The 20,600-nt window shown below is 46.4% G+C and overlaps 1 protein-coding gene across 6 annotated transcripts in view; it reads right to left on the reverse strand.

Moving 5' to 3' along the window:
• Nucleotides 1–20,600, reverse strand: part of RBPMS (RNA binding protein, mRNA processing factor) — a 196,358-nt gene that overhangs the window by 77,990 nt on the left and 97,768 nt on the right. For all 6 annotated transcript variants that reach the window (XR_009459964.1, XR_009459963.1, XR_002092327.2 and 3 more), the window contains exons 3-4: nucleotides 17,024–17,062; nucleotides 10,115–10,177 (exon numbers count right to left, since the gene is read on the reverse strand). Coding sequence is in view for 1 of the 6 variants with exons in the window: in XM_059722392.1 (XP_059578375.1) it covers nucleotides 10,115–10,177; nucleotides 17,024–17,062 (102 nt within the window). In the remaining 5 variants the exon portion in view is untranslated. The remainder of the gene's footprint in view (nucleotides 1–10,114; nucleotides 10,178–17,023; nucleotides 17,063–20,600) is intronic.

The raw sequence follows: 20,600 nt of genomic DNA on the forward strand, positions 1-20,600 counted from the left end.
TGAGTAGGGAGGAGCAGAAGGGGTAGGATCTTTCTTTTTCCAAAATCTCCTCTCTTGTTGATTCAGAGCAAGTATTTTCTCCAAGATCTTCTACTTGTCAGGGGAATGAGACTCCTGTGAATATTTACAGAGGTAGGATGGTGAGAGATGCAAGTTCAATCTCATGCAGCAAAGCAGAGGATTGATACTAGCTCTCACACCTTCTAGGTGAATGTCCTTGCTTCTGGGATATTGGAGAAAAAGGAGTATACCACCTCCTCCTCTGCCAGCTTTGAGAATCTAGTTTCAATTATTTTTCACCAGATGAGACAATTAAACTAATTAAACCCACATTTGCAAACAGTTTTAAGACAACTGAAAATTGCCCAGCTTTACTAAGCAGTGGACCTTAACAGCCTTAATCTTGCTGCATAGTCATTTATGGTAGTCTTTTTCTGTTTTACTGGCAGATAGTAGAGAGGATTACGATAAGGAAAACGTAAGTAGCACCCATTTTAGCTTAGGGTAGCCTGTTACCTCAGTGCCACTGAGACAGCAGCTGTTTGTAAATGGACACATATCTGTCAATCTCTGTGCAGTAGAACATCATTTACCAGCCTCTGTTGAATTAAAGACTTTCTGTTATAAATAATAATGGCAAGAATCATCTTGAATTGTAATATCAATTTTTCAAATGTAGTTCATGCACTGGATTTCAATGAGTTTGAGGAGTAGATGTTATTTTGATTTTAAGATTATTAAGGCAAAAAAGATGTGACATCTACATTTCTTAAGAACCATATTAACATTAATTTTAACTGATTAATGGATTTACCTCTAACCAGTTATACCATTTACCCTGTTAAATGCCTCATCATACATCAATGAAGATGTATGATCTAACGCAGGATGTACATGGTCACCTAATGCAGGAGGTATACGGTCCCACTAGGGGAAAAGCCTTATTGGACACAGTGCTTGCTATGGAGGATGACCTGGTGGGTGATCTGCAGATACAAGGTAACCTAGGGGACAGCAACCACCAATTGTTAGAATTCACTATCCGGCAGAACGTGGGAAAGATAACTCGTAGGGCACAAGTGCTAGACTTCAGAAAGGCTAACTTAAATGAGCTCAGGAAATTAGTAACTGAGGCACTGAAGAGCAAGAGAATTGGTGAGATGGGAGTCCAGGAAGGGTGGGTGTTCCTCAAGGGAATGATACTTCAGGCACAAAAGGGGACCATCCCAGTGCACATAAAGGGAGGCAAAAGAGCCAAGAAACCCTCTTGGCTGAACAGGGAAATCCAGGAGAGCCTAGGGGGGAAAAAAGAGGCACACAGACTGTGGAAGCAGGGGGTAGTCACCAAGAAGGAGTATATCTGCTTGGCTTGCACTTGCAGGGAATCAGTTAGGAAGGCCAAAGTGGAAGTAGAACTCAGACTGGCAACATAAATTAAAGACAACAAAAAGTCCTTCTTTAGATACATACAGAGCAAAAAGAAGGTGCATGATAACATAGGATCCCTACAGGACAGACTAGGGCAACTGGTAACAGATAGGAGAGACAAAGCTGAGCTCCTAAATTAGTTCTTTGCATCTGTATTCCTGAACACGGATAAAGACATATCTCCCAAAGGGGCTATAGACAGGCACAAGAGGGACTCCAACCCACCAACAGTTAGTATTAACCTAGTGAAGGGGCATTTGGAGGAGCTGGACGTGTTTAACTCAGCAGACCCAGATGATCTTCATCCAACAGTGCTGAAGGAATTGGCCAGTGTCATAACAGAACCACCGGCATGGTTTTTGAGCGCTCATGGCGCTCAGGACAGGCCCCAGAGGCCTGGAAAAGGGCCAATGAGGTCCCTATTTTCGAGAAGGGGAGAAAGGATGATCTGGGTAACTATAGGCTGATTAGCCTCACCTCTATCCTTGGGAAAACCTTTGAAAAAATTATTAAGGATCACATTTGTGGGAGTCCAGTAGGAAAAATAATGCCGAAGGGCAACCAGCATGGCTTCATAGCAGGTAGATCCTGCCTGACTAACCTTGTTTCTTTTTATGACCAGGTCACAAAATGCTTAGATGTGGGAGTTGAGGTAGATGTCATCTACTTGGATTTTTAAAAGGCCTTTGATAGTGTAATATCCCATTCTTATAAATAAATTAAACAGTTGTGACGTAGCTTACTACACGGTCAGGTGGGTGGAGAATTGGCTAATGGGGCACTCCCAGAGGGTAGGGATGGATGGGTCATTTTTGGCCTGGAAAAATGTGGGCAGTGAAGTTTTCCAAGGTTCGGTCCTTGGACCAGAGCTGTTCAATATCTTCATTGGTAACTTGGATGAGGGTGTGTAAAGCACTCTGTCCAAATTCATGGACAACACCAAAGTTAAGGGCAAAGCAAACACACTGGAGGGCAGTGAACGGATTCAGGCAAATTTGGACAAGTTGGGAATGTGGGCAGAACAGAACAGGATGCAGTTTAACAAGGATAAGTGCAAAGTGCTGCATCAAGGGAGAAAGAATCACCAACACACCTACAGACTGGGAGGTGACTTCCTAAGCAGCAAAGCAGCAGAAAGGGATCTTGGAGTCATAGTCAACTCCAAAATGAACATGAGTTGTCAATGTGATGAAGTGATAAGTAAAGCCAACCACACTCTTTCACGCATTAGAAGGTGCATCACAAGCAGGTCTAAGGAGGTGATACTTCCCCTTCATGAGGCATTGGTAAGACTGCAGCTAGAGTACTGTGTTCAGTTCTGAGCACTGCACTTCAAGGGGGATGTGGATAACCTTGAGAGGGTCCAGAGGAGGGGTCCTTGCATGGGTAAGGGCCTGCAGGTAAGATCCTACAAGGAGAGATTGAGGTACCTGTATCTTTTCAGACTTCACAAAAGAAGGCTGAAAGGGGATCTTGTGGCCATCTACAAATTCATTGGGGGAGGGAGGTAGCAAGGAATAGGGACACTGTTTACCAGGGCGCCCCTTGGGGTTACTAAGAACAATAGCCATAAACTGATGGAGAGCAGATTTAGATTAGACATTAGGAAAAATTTCTTTACGGTGAGGGTTGCCAAAATCTGGAATGGGCTTCGAAGGGAGGTGGTGCTCTCCCCTACTCAGAGGTCTTTAGGAGGAGACTAGACAAGCACCTAGCTGGGCTAATCTGACCCCAGCGCTCTTTTCTGCCTAGGGCAGGGGGTTGGACTGAGTGATCTACTGATGTCCCTTCCGACCCCAAAAATCTATGAAATCTATGAAGAGAGTAAAAAAGATCACCATTGGTAAAACTGAGGAATGGCTACTGCACCTAGCAGGCATCTGGTGAGTTGTGGGTTTAAGACGAGAGTCCAGGTCTGTCTCATGCTGACTATTCTGGGTGCAAAGTTACAGCAACACTGAGTATGTTTGAAAACTCCACTCTATAAAAACTGAGATGAACAATCTGTTGAGAAATAGGATGACTTTGCAGGGCTCTGGGTAACACCCGGGGATACAAGATGCATCAACAGCAGTACAGTTCACATTGCATTATTTCATCTATGGCACACACTGTCACTATTCCCAGTGTGTTTCTGTCCACTATCTGTTTCCTCCCCAGTGTTTTTAGAAGTTGGACATGCCTGTCTTTATTCACAAGCAACATGGTTTATGTTAACATTTTTTAATCTTGTTGCCTAACTCACTCCAGTCAAGACAGATCTCTGTTAAAAGCTAACAGTGAGTGAGGTAGGCAGAGCAATCTCTGAAGTCAGTGTACATAAATGATGCAAGTACTTACATAAATCAGCTGGTGCATAATAAATCCATGTGAGAATTCTGACAGGCATTACCTCATAGTTCATGTAGGTTCAAAGGTAGTATAGAAGGATGATCCTTAGTGGTGTTAACCACCAGAGCTCTACTGAATTAATGGAGCTATGCAGATTAACACCAGCTCCATATTTGGCCTGAGTTGAGTTTGGTACTTAAAGTGAGACTGCAACCTCTTTCTATGTAGAACAAATATAGCATATCCTGCATGCCTTCTCCAAACTCTCTCAATGAAAGTTTCAGACAGAGTGAATGAGATCCCCAGGGTGTGGATGAAAATGCTTGTAGCTGCTCCCATCAGAATGTGGGTCTAGGTTCATTATTTTCTATTGGAGTTTTGGAAATAGGTTGCTATGGCTGTAAATCAAGGCATTAGCATTACAGCCCCCCATCACATGTCCACTGCACCTCCATCAGCTTTCCCATGCTGGATTACTAGTTTAAAGCAGGGCCCTGCAAGTTTGCTAGGATTGGCGCTGAACTGTAGTAGAGATTAATATTTTAAGTGTTCTTATGGGGCAAGTCAGAACCACCACATCACAGTGGGTGGCAAGACATTATGCAAAGTTCATTTTGTGGCTCTCTGCTCTGCCATTTGAAAGAAATAGTCTCTACCCTGTTCCTATCCTTTGGGACAGACTGAAAGGCATTTGGCAGCTCCTGTTCTTTTACTCACATCCATCCAATAGTTTGGGGGACACTCCTGTGCTCAGGGCTCTGCTTGTGCTGCCTGGAGGGAACTAGAGCCTGAGGAATTCTACTCAATAGGCCCAAAAGGCTGCCTGCTAGGCTAGAGTCAAAGGCACAGCATAGCTACTTGAAAAGCACACCTCACAAGATAGCCGGGATCATGAGTGGACACTGATGGCTCATAATTTTGCAAATAAAATGTAGCCAGCTACATACAGGTGTAAGAGGATAACTCTAGGTTTTAAGCATACTCTCATGACAGCACTCCACCACCTTTTCTCTGGGTACAGAAAGGCATGCATTTGTAGTATTCCAAAACCTGAAGTATTGTGGGACGCAGGAGAACTGCTAAATGGTGCAGATGTTTGAGGGAGTACTTCAACATCCAGAGCTTCAAAGATGTTCCTCTTTGTGAATCAGTTTTAAAGCACTTCAACCATTTTTAAGTGCTTCTTTGGAAGTGAACCTCTGCATCCTTACTGCCCATAGTGCTTCAAAGACACGTGGAGCACTTCCAACAGTGCGTCTGTCCATGAACAAACACAACTGCATCAATCAGGAATAAGAGGCCATTGAAACATTACATTGACACACTTCCCTGCGTTTCAGAACTACCCTCAAGTAATGAGGAGGATATGACACACATCCTGGAGCTCATGTAACACAAGCATACACACATAGTGTTTGCCACCCTATGGAGATACACTTGAGCCACCCTTGTGCTCATGCAGTAGGATACAACCTTGATTAAGAGAACAAAGGGGCTGCAGCCCCATGAGCAGGAATGTGCAGTTTGAGGCACCTCAAAGTCTTTTTTAGGTGCTGCAAAATCACACAGCACATGGTAATGTGTTTGCTGCACTGCATATTTGGAAATTCTGGTATCTAAATTAAAAAGCCAAAAAAAAGGTGGAGTGGTACACACAGCTGCAGCGTGCGTCACCAGAAACCAGCGCCTGGCCAGTCAGAGTCATGCTCCAGCTACTGGTCAGGCTCTGTGCACCTGGACTGCTGCCAGTGCAGCCCTGGGAGGTCCCAAGGACCACAGGTAAGGCTGCTAGGGCCAGTTCAGGTGCTGGACCAGCCTCCCCTACCCCACTCAGAGTAACTTGCCACGCGCTGCAGGGGCAAACCTGGGGATAAGTAGCAGTGGTACAACCTGGGGAGACGCATGTTTGCACTAACGGGGGCACATCCAGGAAGTCTGTGCCAGAGCCAGGCATACAATGCAGCCCTCTTATAGGTCCCAGTCTAGTGAACTTATGTAGAAGTCATCCTATTATTATTTTCTGTTTTGCTCATAGTCCATCCTCTGCACTGAGGCAGCAGACTGGTAGAATGAATAGCATATAATCATACAGGAAAAGCACACACCAACTGCTGAAACTTCCTTAGCCTGACGAAGGGTTTTTGAACTCGAAAGCTTGCTTAATAACTATTCTCCAACTATTTGGGTTGGTCTAATAAAAGATATCAAATTCACCCAAGGAACCTTGTCTGCCTATGTCCTTAGACCAACACGGCTACAACCTACACCCCTGTAGCATATAATCATGCAGTTACAATCTGGTGCATGAGGTGGCAAATCAAGGCTTCAGAGGCAGCCTGAATTTTGCAATTCCCTAACCTTTAACCTATTGTTAAGGATAACTGAGGTCCTTCGTAATGGGCTAAGGAACACCAGGGAATGCAACTTCCCCCTCATCACCAATGGATACTATTTTACTTGTCTAAGTGCATACAAATAACATGACTCAAGCCACTGGGATGGGTAAGAGTGCAGCCATGTTGGCCACTACTGAATAGATTTTGAACATAAAGTAAAACTATGAATTTGTTGCCATCAGCAGATTCAAGAAACTAAAATTAATCTTAGATTTTCATGTGCACACTCAACTAATATATTCAGATATCTCACAGATGACCAACATGCCAAGTGCCTTGGGAGGGCTCAGTTATGTGAGGTGGCCTGACATGTTCTACCAATAAGAAAAATTAGATGCATAAAACCCACTCAAACTTGAATTAAGCAAACACGCTGGATTCTCCTTATTGTAACTTTGTAAGGCATGTGTAAGACATAACATGTTACATATATTAAACAAAGGAATTGTATTGAAGATTCATTTTGTTGTGTGGCCCCCAGTGTGGTGCTGCCACCTCCCCACCTCCCCCCCCCCAATTAAGTGGCCCTCTACGATCAAAACTGGGAAATCCTTTGGTCCAGATGTTGCAGACTGCACAGCCAAGCACATAGACATAACACACTCATTCCTAAAGCCAACAGGGCTGAGTGCTTGAGTTTTGTCTCTGCCATATTAAACATAACTTTGCTCTGTCATCAGCCATCTTGGGCAAACTCTCAGTTACCCCAAATGTACATGAGAACAATACCTACTTCCCAAAGAGGGCAGGAGCCATCACAGAGCAAGGCCTAAGAGGTGTGGAGTGCTCAGGATTATTAACACCAGTTAGTACAAGATCTCCTGGCTTCCAACCAAGCACATCTTGCCATAGATAACGTGCATGCGTGGTGTTGCTGTTGCTGCACCCAAATTTTGCTTGGAGATCTGGCTCTAATCCTACCATCCAGAAAACTGATTGCGGCTGCAAGCAAGCTCAGGTGTGCTGACACATTTGGACCCATGCAAAGCCAATGCATGCTTGGGTCTGCCAGTGCCTTTGGAGCAGCACAGGGTAAATGTTCATGCTCAACTTCTGAACCATGAGGACAAGTGAATAATTGGAGCACCAGCACATTTGGAACTGTACAGGGACTGGCTTGCACTTGGGGCACTGGCAATTTTGGGCTGGTTTGTACCAGCATCATCCCTAGCTTTTAGTGGTGCTTTCTGAGTGCAGAGACAAAATATGCACTGCTGAAAATGCTAGGAATGTAAACTGAGCTAGTCAGAATTATTTTGGGTCCCTGACTTTTTTCCTGAAGCGTTAGGCCTTGGTAAAAGTATAAGATTATTGGAACAAATCTGATTCATACCTTTTTCATGAAGATTACTTAGCGACTGAGCTACTGGCTAGGACTAGGCAAAGAACCATTTTTTAATTTTAGGAAATTAATCAAAAAATAGGAAAAAATATTGGGTTTAACTTTTTTATCTTACCAAGTAAGAATGCTATAAAATTTCATTTTGTGCTGAGTAAACCATCCATTTGATTGGAAATGAAACATTTCATTTTTGGGCCCCAGGAAGGGACAAATTAGGGCACTCCATGCACAGATCAAAGCAGTGACCTTGATCAAGGTTTCTTGCCTTTTAGGAGAGTGCCCTAATTACAAGGCTATAAGGTATTCTGAGGGGAATCTGTCCTGCTAATGATGTTCAATTTTGTATAAAATATTTAATATTCATTAGGTGTAGGGTTCTGGACAAGAGAATGACTCAATAGCTGAGTGGTTAAGGCACTCCTCCACAAAGTAAAACACCTGGCCTCAAAATGCTGCTCCAACAACTGTTTTTTCATGCAAAGAAGATCATCATCAGGAAAGACCTTCCCTGGAATACACTAGAGCAGTGGCTGGCAACCTTTTAAGACTGTGGGCCACACTGACCCAGTTCGAGTCAAAAGTCGGCAGGTAGGGGTAGGGACAGGGAACAAACAATAGCACCCAGCTGCCACATGCTTTTCCCAGCAGCGGCACAGGAAAAGTGCTTGCTGCCACCACTTTTCCCCATGGCAGCCTAGGAAATATTCCCTTACTTGTTGCTTTTCCCCAGGCCTGCAGGGGAAAGCAGCTGCTGACAAAATCCTTCACTGCCAAATGTTGCTGAAGCCCCATCTCTGTGGGCTGAATCAATTGGCTCTGTAAGCCATAGGATCTGGGTCACAAACCCTCCACTATAGTACAGCTAGGTCTCTCTTATGGGAAATGTAGGTTCAGATGCCTTCTTGAGTCAGTGCCCTATCCTTGGAGTTTTGGGTGACAGAGGGTTAATATTACTATCTCCTCTACTAGCAATTTTGTGAATCTTGCCTTGGGACTTTTTTTTTCCTAGCCAGAAGTATTTGGAAAATTTATGTCAAAACTTCAATTACTTTTGGGATGACTGATCCTTTTTTTTTTTTTGGTCAATTTATTATTCACCTCAAAATTTGCCCAGCCCTGCTTCTGGTATCATGGGCTGCTTGTACATGCCACGGAGGTTTAATTTGGTTTAGTTGTCCCTAAATTGAAATGGTGGGTTTTTAAAAACACTGCTTCAATTTAGGAAGAATTAAGCTGAACTAAACCCCTGTGGCATGTACACAAGGGTCTGGCCCTGATCCTTACCTGCCTCTTTGGTGGTGGGGGACGAGTTGCTGGTGGGCTGAGCAGTCCCTTAGCTGCATGGGGGCCCCCCAGGCGGCACCTGCCCACAGGCACCCAGCCTGGGTGGTCCCAGGGGGCGCTGCAGCTGCAGAGGGAAGCACTGGGCCTCTGTACAGCTTGGGCAGGCAGACAGGCTCCAGGGAGAGAAAAAAAGAAGAAAAAGATCAGGTTCGCCACTTTTTCTTTTTTTCTTCAGTGGAGCCTGTGTGCACAGGCTGCCGCCAGGTCCCATGGTCCCTAAGCTGCACAGCGGAGCCCACCAAGCCTCAAGCACGTTGTCTTCCAGTGCCCTGTGCACTGTTGCACTTTGTTAGGTAGAAAATTAAAATGCTTTGGAGGTGTTTTATCTTGCTACGTACCAAAATAATTTAAAGCGGAATACGCTGCTGAGCATGCAAACAGCAATGTCATTAAAGTGATGCAAAAGGATATTTAAGCTGCTTTAAAGGCCAGTTTTGTGGCATGTACAAAAGCCCGTGGGGCTTTTCACAAGTTGCCAGAACCCAGAGAGCACTTGCAGAAAATGGAAAAGACTTCTAAAGACCTTCTCTGACATTTTTTTAAGGCTGACTGATTCCAGGGCATCCCAGTAAAATGAAAAATGTGAACAGCAAAGAAAGAGAGATGGATAGTAAGTAACTAATGAAGATTGTAATGACAGTTGACAAATAGCAGATCAGGAAATACCTGGGAACATGGAATTATAGAAATGAACATGAGCAGAAGATACACATCCCTGTGCTGAAGAAATGTAGAGACAACCAGAAATCTTTTCAGGAAAATTGGGCAGTGGAGAATTAAAGGAAAAGAGAAATACATATATATACACCGATCTTCTCCCAGACTTTCAAAATGATAAACCAGTAAACCACACTACAATTCCTAGAAAAGAATGTAAATTCTGTAAACATGCACAGGCAAGGAAAAGGAAAGTCAATAATAAGCAGAATATTTATGAAGAGCAAGCTGCATCTGGCCAATAGTAACTTCTGTCTGGGGCAGAGCTACATTGTAAGTGCAAAAAGAGAATGCAATAAATGTAAAATATCCTCACTTTACTAAATATTAAACAGGACATCTCAGTTTGTCTTACAGGAGTAATCCCATGTCTTGCATGCAGAACTCAAGATGCAGACTGATATCAAGAAGGTATCTCTCTTCATATACATACAGAAGTTGTACCTGCCTACAATGTCTCCCTTCCATGCTGCCCACCCCCAGCCCTCTCCCACACACAGAATGAATATTACCACTACATGGTAAAGACCTGTTGCTCAGAGTATCAGGTACTTACATTCAGAGCATTCTTAGCAGCTTCTGCTTCAGAGCGACTGTCAAAGCTGACAAATCCCACAGGCTATGAGAAAAAGAAAAAAGATATGTCAGGAGATGGGGAAACTGTTACATCATTTGGGAGCGGGAGTATCGCTTTTAGTTTGCAGATACAGTGTGATACACCTGTACCTGCAGATACCGCCGTGGCATTTCTCCTGGCTGTACCTCTGCCTTAGAGACACAGCGGCCTAACTGCAGATCTCCCTTGTGGACTTTTCTTTGGGTACTTCAGCTCTTTCCACTAACTCTCTCTTGAAAATTAAAGCGTGGAGCCTCTGAAGCACAATGGCTGTAGAGTCATAATATTCTGCTTGACTTGAACAGGGCTGTCCGATCTGTAAGTGCCTGGAAGCTGCATGCCGCATGGGTCTCACTAATGGGGGCTGCACTAACAAAGGTCATGGGCCCCTCAGGCTGCATGCTATATATGCACAGACAGATACTGTTTCATCCCACTGCACTAAACACAAGTGAGTGCTCCCCCAACTTGCACCACTATGCACAAGTGGGCAGGCACCTCCACCCACTGCCCCTGTGCAGTGCAGCACCCCACTTCACTTGCAGCTCTTTGTGGGTTCTCTTACTGAACCATACCACACAGATGATCTGGCCTACGGCTCAACCAACACCATGTGCTAGATCAAGGAGCAGAGCAGAAGCACAAGTGGGGGGCAGCGAGTGCAAGATCCCAGATGTGGCTGCAGCTGAATCAAAGGACAGCAGTAGCCAGGTGGGAGTCCAGGGGCTGCAAGTCAACTCTTCACAGGCCACATACAGCCCACAGGCCACCAGCTGGATAGCCCTGGCCTACAGGCCTAACCAGTGTGTTATAAACAGTACTTTGCAGGCAGTGCGCAGGCCAGTTCCTAGGCCAGTTCGTGGGTAGTAGCATAGCCTATTACCATACAATGGTGGGGATGCGTCATACCCCGTGGCTTCCTGCCTTGGCCCCAACTGGTGTTCCCTTCCCTTGCACCACTCAGGCCTCCACTCAGATGGAACCCCTGGCACCAGGGCTGCGGGGGCTGCCTGGCACAGCTGCCAGCAACTGGGAAGGGGAGCAAGGTCACCCCCACCTATGGTATACAGCCCTTAGTGAGGTCCCTGGAGTCCCAGGTGACTGAGCTCCGGGCCCAGGTAGGCAGACTTTGTGCCATCAGGGCCCAAGAGTAGGAGATTGATGACTACTACAGTCAGGCTCTTTTCCTGAAGAATGAAGAAGAGAAGATAGAGGAGAAGGTGGCCAACAAGAAGGCTGGCTGAAAAGACCCACCCGGAGCTACCTGGAAGATGGTAGTCTTAGGCTCTAGGATATGCAGGACTAGGGCTGCCCCTCCTCTGGCATTGCACAACAGGTATGCTCCCCTTACCATGAAAGAGGAGGCTCTGATGGAGACACTAGAAGAGGAGGTGGGTAAGTCAGTGAACTGCCACCCCCAAGAGGAGAAGCAGGGTGGTGGTGCTGGGGGACTCCTTCCTGCGGGGCACCAAGGGACCCATCTGCTATTCTGACCCCCTAGCCCCTGATGTCTGCCGCCTCCCTAGGGCATGCATCTGGGATGTTGCAGAGAGGATCCCTAGGCTCGTCCAACCCTCTGACCACTACCCCATGTTCCTCATCCATGTGGGCACGAATGACATGGCCAGGAGTAAACCAGACAGGGTCATGAGTGATTACAGGGCTGTGGGGGGCTGGGCTCAAGGGTTTGGGGGCACAGGTAGTCTTTTCCCCTGTGCTCCCAGTTGCAGGCTGCAGACCTAGGAGGGAAGGATGCATTGAAGAAGAGAACTGACAACTCTGGTGGTGGTGCTACTGAGAGGGCTTCGGTTTCTTCAACCACAGTGCACACTTCAGGGAGAGAGGAATCCTGGGAAGGGATGGTATCCACCTCACACGGAGGGGTAAGTCTCTGTTCTCTGCCAGGATGGCCAATCTTCTAGATAGGGCTTTAAACTAAGATCGCCAGGGGATGGGGAAATCGCCAGCATGCCCGGGTACCGGCACACAAGAAAGCTCCAAAGTTGGGGACACTAGGAGAGCTACTCTTGCAAGAGCTGAGGGAATAGTTTTCCCTCAATGTGACAGGAAATCAAGGGTCTCAACTGGAGGGAGGACTGAGGCACAGTGAGAGAGACCTAACTGTAGGTGTATACTACAGACCACCAAACCAGGGGAAGGAGCTTGATTTGGAGTTCTCTCGAGAACTGGCAGAGGCCGCACGTACATGGGACATGGTCGTCATGGGTGACTTCAATTACCCAGACATCTCTTGGGAAGAACACTCAGCTAAGTCAGATCGGTCGCATCGCTTCCTGACCTGCATCAAAGAGCTATACCTGATTCAGGAAGTGCACAGGCCAACTAGAGGTAACTCTCTCCTAAACTTGGTCTTGGCCAAAAGAGACAATCTGGTGAGCGACTTGAATACAGAGAGTAGCCTGGGCGACAGAGACCATGAAACCACCACATTCACTGTCCGTTACAAGGCAGGAAAATCAGCTAGCAGTGTTGAAGTTTTAGACTTCAAAAAAGCAAATTTCAACAGGCTCACGGACCGGGAACTGAAGGTGAAAGGAGTGAATGAAGAGCGGTCATTCCTCAAGGACACAATCCTCGAAGCCCAAAAGAAGTCCATTCCCACGCGGAGGAAAGATAGCAGAAGGGCTGGTAAAGCCTCTTAGCTTAATAGGGATATCATGGTCTTTTTGCAAAAGAAGAAAGAGGCATACAAACACTGGAAGCTTGGAACAGTTCCCAAGTTCTCAAGAGAAAACTGAACTCCTGAATGACTAATTTGCTTCGGTATTTCACTGGACTAAGGGGAAAATCATACTAGATAAGGTTCAGAATGGGCATGGTGGGAATGACTGCCTTTTTACTATTGATGTTGAGCTGGTGCATGATCAGTTAGAAAGTTAGACTTTTATAAGTCAGCAGGACTGGATGAACTTCATCTGAGAGTGCTAAAGGAGCTGGCCAAAGTCATTGTGGGACCTCTGACGAAACTCTTCCAAAACTCATGGCACTCGGGGGGAGGTCCCTGAAGACTGGAAGAGGGACAGTGTTGTGCCCATCTTCAAGAAGGGGAGGAGAAAGGACCCGGGCAACTCTAGGCCAATTAGCCTAAGTTCTATCCCAGGGAAAATCCTGGAAAAATTAATCAAGGAGTCTGTGTGTGATACATTTGCAGAAGGTAGGATTCTGAACAACAGCCAGCATGGCTTCATTGTGGGCAGGTCTTGTCTTACCAATCTCATCTCCATCTACAACCAGGTAACTCGCCACCTGGATAAGACACAGGAGGTTGCCACTGCATACCTAGACTTCCAAAAGGCCTTTGATTTGGTATCTCATGATGTTCTCACACGAAAATTGGAGGATTGTGGGCTTAAATGCTCAACAGTTAGGTGGGTAGGAAGCTGGCTGCGGGGTAGGACCCAGAGAGGTCTAATGAATGGATCTGTGTCATCCTGGCAAGAAGTGGCCAGTGGTCTCCCTCACGGGTCTGTGCTTGGTTCAGTGCTTTTCAACATCTTTATCAATGATTTGGATGTGGAGATGAAGTGCTCACTGGCCAAGACACCAAGTTATGGGGGAGCTGTGGTCACACTTGAAAATAGGCTGCAGATACAGGGGGACCTAGAAAGGTTGGCAAGTTGGGTGGATCAGAACCAGATGAAGTTCAACATTGAGAAGTATAAAGTGCTCCATCTGGGGACAAACAATTCCTAACATACTTACAGGCTCGGTGGCGCCAAACTGACTAGCACCATGACTGAAAGGGACTTGGGGTTATAATACACCATAGTAAGAACATAAGCCATCAGTGTGATGCTGTAGCCAGCAGGGCAAACAATACTTTGGCATGCATCAATCGATGCATCTCAAACAAAACCAAGCAAGTGATTTTTTTGCTTTACTAAGCATTGGTGAGACTGCAGCTGGAGTACTGCATCCAGTTCAGGGCACCACACTTCAACAAGGACGTGGAAAAGCTTGACAGAATCCAGAGAAGAGCCACCCGTATGACTAGAGACTTGCAAGGCAAGCCATGCGAGGAAAGGCTGAGGGACTGGAGTATCTTCAGCCTAAAAAAGAGAAGGCTGAGAGGGGACTTGGTAGCAGCTTACTGCTATATCAGGGGAATACATCAAGGGCTCAGTGAACAACTGTTCACCAGGGTACCCTTGGGGGAAACCAGGAGTAATGGCCACAAACTCCTGGAAGACCATTTCAGGCTTAACACTAGGAAAAACTTCTTCATAGTTAGAGTGTCAAGACTGTGGAATAAGCTCCCTCCAGAGGTGGTGCAATCACCTACCCTGGAAATCTTCAAGAGGAGATTAGACAGTCACTTCACTGGGGTCACCTGACCCCAGTTGTCTTTCCTGCCTAGTGCAGGGGGACTGGACCAATGATCTTGCAAGGTCCCTTCCAGCCCCTTACAATCTGGGAATCTATACTGGCTTCCCCAGTCAACCTCTCCAATGGTGTCAAACCAGAGCCGGGCAATTTATGATTAATTGAAGTGTGGAGACCAACATGTAGTGCATGGACTCTGGCACCTCAGAAGAGGGGTGCAGGACATAAATTCTGTACCACAACACATAAGACCTGCACCTGACAGCAGCCACAGTACACTGGCTCTTTGCAGGTGTCTTGAAAAAATGCTTTGGTGCTCTCTATGTCATTGCTCCCCTCCTTTTTGCCCTACCTGGTAATTCACAGAAAAGCAACGACTGAATAAAGAACTCTTGGCCCTTGTCTACGCTGCAGCCAAGGCAGGTGCTACAAGTCCTGGGAAGGGTCAGGCTGCTGGGTCTTTGACCGTAAGGTGGACTTCTGGTCTGTTTACATGAGGTCATGTTCAAATTAGGATTGGAAATAAAAGGGCAGCCTTTTATCCCTGCTGGCATAAGCACAGTAAACCCAGGGGAAAAGAGACTTGTCATTCCAGACTACAGTGATTGGATGAAAAATACTGCAAAGAGTCAGTGTGACAAGCCAGAAGAGGTTTTTTAGAAAAGATTTGTGCATTTATTCACGATTACGGAGAGAACAGCATTGGCCCCTGTGACAGGACTGGCTCTGTCGGCAGTCGTGATGCCCCTGGTGGCCTCCTTAATCCTGCCCCACTCCAGGTCCTCAGTGTACTTCCTTGGTGTCTTGCCTGCCACAGCTTGACATCAATGTTACATTACCTTGGGAGACTCTCCCCACCCTGAGTCCTGGAGTGATTCTACTGGTACTGCTCTTAGCCAGACTCTTCATACTTATCTCTCTCTGGGGCTTTGACCCCTCAAGCTCAGTCTCTCCCTTTTTTTTCTCGGGCTATCCCTCTGGACATTAGTTCTCTGACAATGGGCCCTATTGGCACTAATCACGGCCTCCACACCCATGTCTCACAGATACTCTGTCTTCTTGTGCACCAGGCCCTCTGGTCCAGTGCCCTGGCCCACCAGGTTCCTGACCCTGCCTGGATCACTCTGTCTTGCACTGGGCCTCAGGCCCTGTAGTGGGTTCAGCCCACTGAGTCCCTAACTGCAGGACCAGTGGCAACGCATAGGGGGTGCATGGGGGTACATGTGCACCTCCTGAGAGTGCTGGTGCACCCCCTGACTGGCTGTGCTCCCCACTTAGGCGATGGGCTGGTGGGGCAGACGGGAGCGACAGTGCCCCCCCATGAGTGCCGGCTGTAGCGCCGCAGCCGTTTTTGGGATCACTGCAGCTGCTTCCCAGTCGGTGAGTTTTGCCGCGGGGCAACCCCCTCCCCCACACTGGTGAGATTGGTTGTAGGGGGATCCCACCCCAGTTGCTGACCGGTCGCTGGAGGGGCATGTGCCCCCCCAACTAAGGTGGCACTAGTCATCCATGTGCAGGACAGCTATCTCCCACCTCTAAACTACTTAGCTTTAGCCTCACACAGCCCACTGTGTCCCATATCCTTCCAGGGATGTCTGTGGGCCTTAGCCTGTAATGCGGGCTGCCTCCCAAGACACCCCACTCATGGCCTCCACGGGCTCTGTAGCCACACCCAAATCTTCAGTACTATACCACCTAATACTCAACACACAAAGCCCTCCTGGATCTCTCTGGATCTCAGCAAACTCATACCCTCTATCCTCTGTCTCCTTGCAGCTTCCTGGAATAGTTGTGATGCCTAAGTTCCCCTCCAGCAGCTGAGGCTTCCAGAAGCTTTAAATCAGTAGCTACCAGGACCAGACTAATAAGCCCTTTGACTCAGGAGACAGGCTTCTAGCAAGCCAGAGCACCACCCCTTCTGGTCACACAGCCTCCATCTTGCCCAGGGGTTTCTCATCAGCCCAGCACTTGGCCTGCATTGGTCTACTGCAGTCTGTTCTCAGCTGCTGAAGCTTATGCTGCTGAACTGCAGGCATTCCCTGTCACTTGCCTGGAGCCCTTTCTGCCTATGGGCCTGTGGCCAGCTCTCAGGCATTCTCCTGCTGCCCTACAGCTCCCATTTTGGTTTCTTCTGGTTGCCAGTTATCCAGCAGGTACTTCTACACATGGCCTCCATGCTTGACATTCTCTGTTCAGAGAATGTAAACCACCTTAATGCTATGATCTCCGTGCATAACAAGAGAAGAATGTCATACCATTCCTGCTCACTCCCAAATCACTACTTGCATGACCCCTCAAAGGAGCAATGCAGACTCCTGCCCCTTACAGTTAGCACTATTGGAAACTGGCCCACAGAAAGAGTTGGGCCCCCTGAGTCACTAAAAGCAGAGGTACCAGTGACCCTGGGTTTCAGGTGAGATAGCTCCTTGTTTTCAATCTCTATGCCTAGTGTGCTTACAGCTATGACTTTGATGCTGAAATTTTGAATGTTGATTAGGCATTTACCTGTTTAGACGTGAGCTTTATAAGACAACCTTCATAACCCTGCAAGAAAAAAAAAATCATTGTTTAAGTAAAATACTCAAAGGATCATGGCAAACAGGCAACATCCAGCACAGAGAACTGTGTGGAAAAGGTGAAAAGCACAATAAAGACTTATTTTATCTACAGCCAAACTTCGGCCCTGTTTTTCTTCTATCATCTCATGGAATGGATTGTGCTGGCTGGAGGACAGCTACAGTCTTAGTACAGTCCTTTCAGGGGCTTCAGCCCAAGACAGCTAGGCTTTGTGGAAAAAAAGACATATTAAAGGCAGACTTCCATATCCTCAGCTAAAAAAAAATTAAAAAATCAGGAAAAAACCTATAAGGGGCCTCCTTTTAACTTTAAAAAGGGGCCTCCTTTTAACAATATCCTAGTGTAACATCTGCCTTTGGTCTCAGAGTTCATTCAGCCCAGTTACAGTTTGTACCTCACAAACTGGAAGCACCATTAATATTTAGAGTCTGAAAATTCAGAATTCATGAGGAACCAACCCCCCATTTCTGTGATTTTCAATATGCAATAGATGCTGTTAGACCTTTGTGTTGAGCTAGAATCCTTTTATAGTAGCTTTAGCAGGCCTTTAACTGTGTTAACATTAAGTTAGGCCATGTTAACATAAAAGAGGCTAAGGTCCTTGTCACACAATACACTTAGAACATTAACTGCACTTAAAACATTAGTATCACAGCTTTCAAGCAGCAAAACATGTACTAAGTGCCATCACAGCATAGCAAAGTTAGGACTTTTCTACCAAGGAGTATTTCTCGATTGTATTACCTTACATGTTGAGGTAACTAGGGTGGCCACCATACAGGACAGTCCTGTTTTATGCTACTCTGTCCTCTTGATATGAAACCTGAAGCCTTTATGTCCGGACATAAAGGTGTCCAGTTTTGTATCAATAGAGGACAGAGGACAACCAGGCTGTCCTCTGTGATGGGTAACACAATCAGGAGATTCTGGTTCAGTTGGAAAACTGGGACTGAAAAAAAACTGATTGTGAGTCCTAGTCCTGTCATCCCCACCCTCACCGCCCATGCACTGGAGCCAGTTCAAGACTAGTGCTAACTCTGGGACCAACAAACACCTGTTTTTCAAGCCCAGCCCCCATAGCGTACAGGAGTCTTCAGCCAGCTCCAGTGCTACAGGGGCAGGGACTGACAAACAGCTGACGGTTGGTTCTACCCCTCCTTCTCCCATCACACTGCAGCAGGTTCAAGGCTGGTGCAGTGGGTGAGTTAGGACCAACAAACAGCTCTTTGCCAGCCCCAGCCCCCACAGCACACAGGAATCTTCAACCAGCACAGGGGGGGCTGGGACTGACAAACAGCTGTTTGGGCTGCAGCACTCTATAGTGCACCTACGTCTTCAATGGCTCCAGCACTTTGGATGTATTTTATTTAGATCATAGTAAACATTACGGTGCTCAGAAAACTTTCTAACTCATAGTAATGCTTACTACAATCTAAATAAAACACATCCTAAGTATAGTGCCTGACAAGGCCCTAAGGGAAATAGTGTAAAAGGAACGGTGTCACAGGCAAGAGACACTTCTTCCAAAATTCTCTAATTAAAAAACCCCCAAAATCCACATTTTCCCACGATTAAAATGAAACACCGTTATATATATAAGTATCAGTTGAACATAATGTTTTATTGATATATTTACAATTTTTAAGCAGTTTGGAAGCTTACCAGTGCCTCAGTCATTATAATAAATTCTAAATATAATGAAAACAAGAGCTCCTGTTTCAGTGTCAGATTATCACCCAGTTCTCCAGCCTAGTAGATCCATTATTGGGTTGTTTCAACAGAGTGCTCTGGAAGGGTTGACTGAAGCAGAGGCAAATGGGTTACACTAGGTCAGAGTTACTGGACCAGAAGTCAATTTCAAGTTGGGTATCTGTCCAAGTCCAGGTTATTATCTCATGAGGACTGAGATGAGGTCACAGTCATGGCATATAGCCGGTCCAAGATAGGAACAAGAGTAATCAGGAACAGGAGGAAGCAGGAACAGGTAGGACACATCTAAGCTAGTGGTTCAGAGCATGGAGTCATGTTTGGGAGTTCTAAGCAGACAAAAGGCACAGCAAGGTGGTTTGCTGCCCAGATAGCTCTCTGCTGTCTGGTTTTAGCTTATACAGCCAGTGTGGGTGGGTCCCTCTTTCTGAGGGATGACTTCTACTTGAGACCTGTAACTAAGCTGGTCCTTGGCTCATTACATCATCTCTCCTCCTAAGGTGTCTTCTGGGCACCTTGGGGCCAGGCTTTTCTGGGTGGGCATGGTGGAAGTCTCAGACCAACTTAGGAGTGTGCCCATTCTCAGCTAGTTCTCATGAACAGTCTGCTGATTCATAGCCTTCCCAATCAATAAAATAGAGTTTACCTCTTTCCATTGACAAGGACTTTCTTAACACTATTCTCCTCTTTCCTTTGCACTAGGATGGGTGGAGATGGAGGAGTGGTGCAGCTTGGGAACGAGTTTCCTAAGTACTTTTTTAATAAAGAAACATGGAAGACAAGATGGACTTTAATGGCTTCAGGCAGCTGCAGCCAGAAAGCTACCAACTTGATCTGTGCCACAATTTGAAACAGGTCCAGGTACTGGTGGTCTCCTTTGGAGAAGGAGCAACTGGATTTAAGGTGTTGGGAGGACAGCTATGTCCTACTTTGGATGAGGGTGCTTTGGAGCAATGCCAGTCCATAACGCATTTGTAGGCTATTAGCCTGCTTTCGTAGGCCTTGGTGGCCTTCAAGATCCTGTGGGATATTTTGCAGATGGCTTACTAGCTCTACTGTGGCAGTGGTGAGTAAGGTGAGGACTGAGGGAAAGCAGGGATGGAATCCATAATTAGCATAGAAAGGGCTGTGTGCTGTGGAAGTATGATCTGAGTTGTTATACGCAAATTCTGCCAATGGCAGGAGGGAGACCTAGTCAGCCTACTGGAAATTTATTAGAAGTATTTTTCCAGCACCTGGTTAACCCACTCAGTCTGACCAGAGAGAGGACTGAGGTTACAAGCTGACAAAACTTGCAATTTCATCTTTAGAAGCAAGAAGAATGCCCAGCAGAAATGGGATATAAATTGGAAGCTTCAGTCTGAATTGATATTGGAAGGCATCCCGTGGAACTGTAAGAAGTTTCCCAGAAACAGCTGGCTGTTTTTTAGTTCTGGTCACACCACAACAAGGGATGAAGTGGACCATCTTGGTCAGTGAATTTACCACAGTGTCATGTACCAAGGCATAGTAGGTCTGGCTGGTGGTTTGCACAAGCCATAAGCCAAGTTCCGAGGGATAGCCAGAGTCAAAACCAGAAGGTCCGACTCTGAGCCAGGGCTGAAACACGAGATAGAGCAAAATCAGGGAGTAAGCCAGGTCAGATACCTGTGAGAAACAAATTCCAACAATCCAAGACATGAGACAAAGGTAGAGATCAGAGTCTGAGCAGTCAGCAATTGGTGGCCAGATCCAGAGCTAGGGTGCAAAGGCAGGGAACCAGGAGAGCAGTCCAAGGACAACAGGAGTCTTGTTGTCC

Source organism: Alligator mississippiensis, chromosome 2, assembly GCF_030867095.1.
Source record: "Alligator mississippiensis isolate rAllMis1 chromosome 2, rAllMis1, whole genome shotgun sequence".
NCBI lineage: Eukaryota > Metazoa > Chordata > Crocodylia > Alligatoridae > Alligator > Alligator mississippiensis.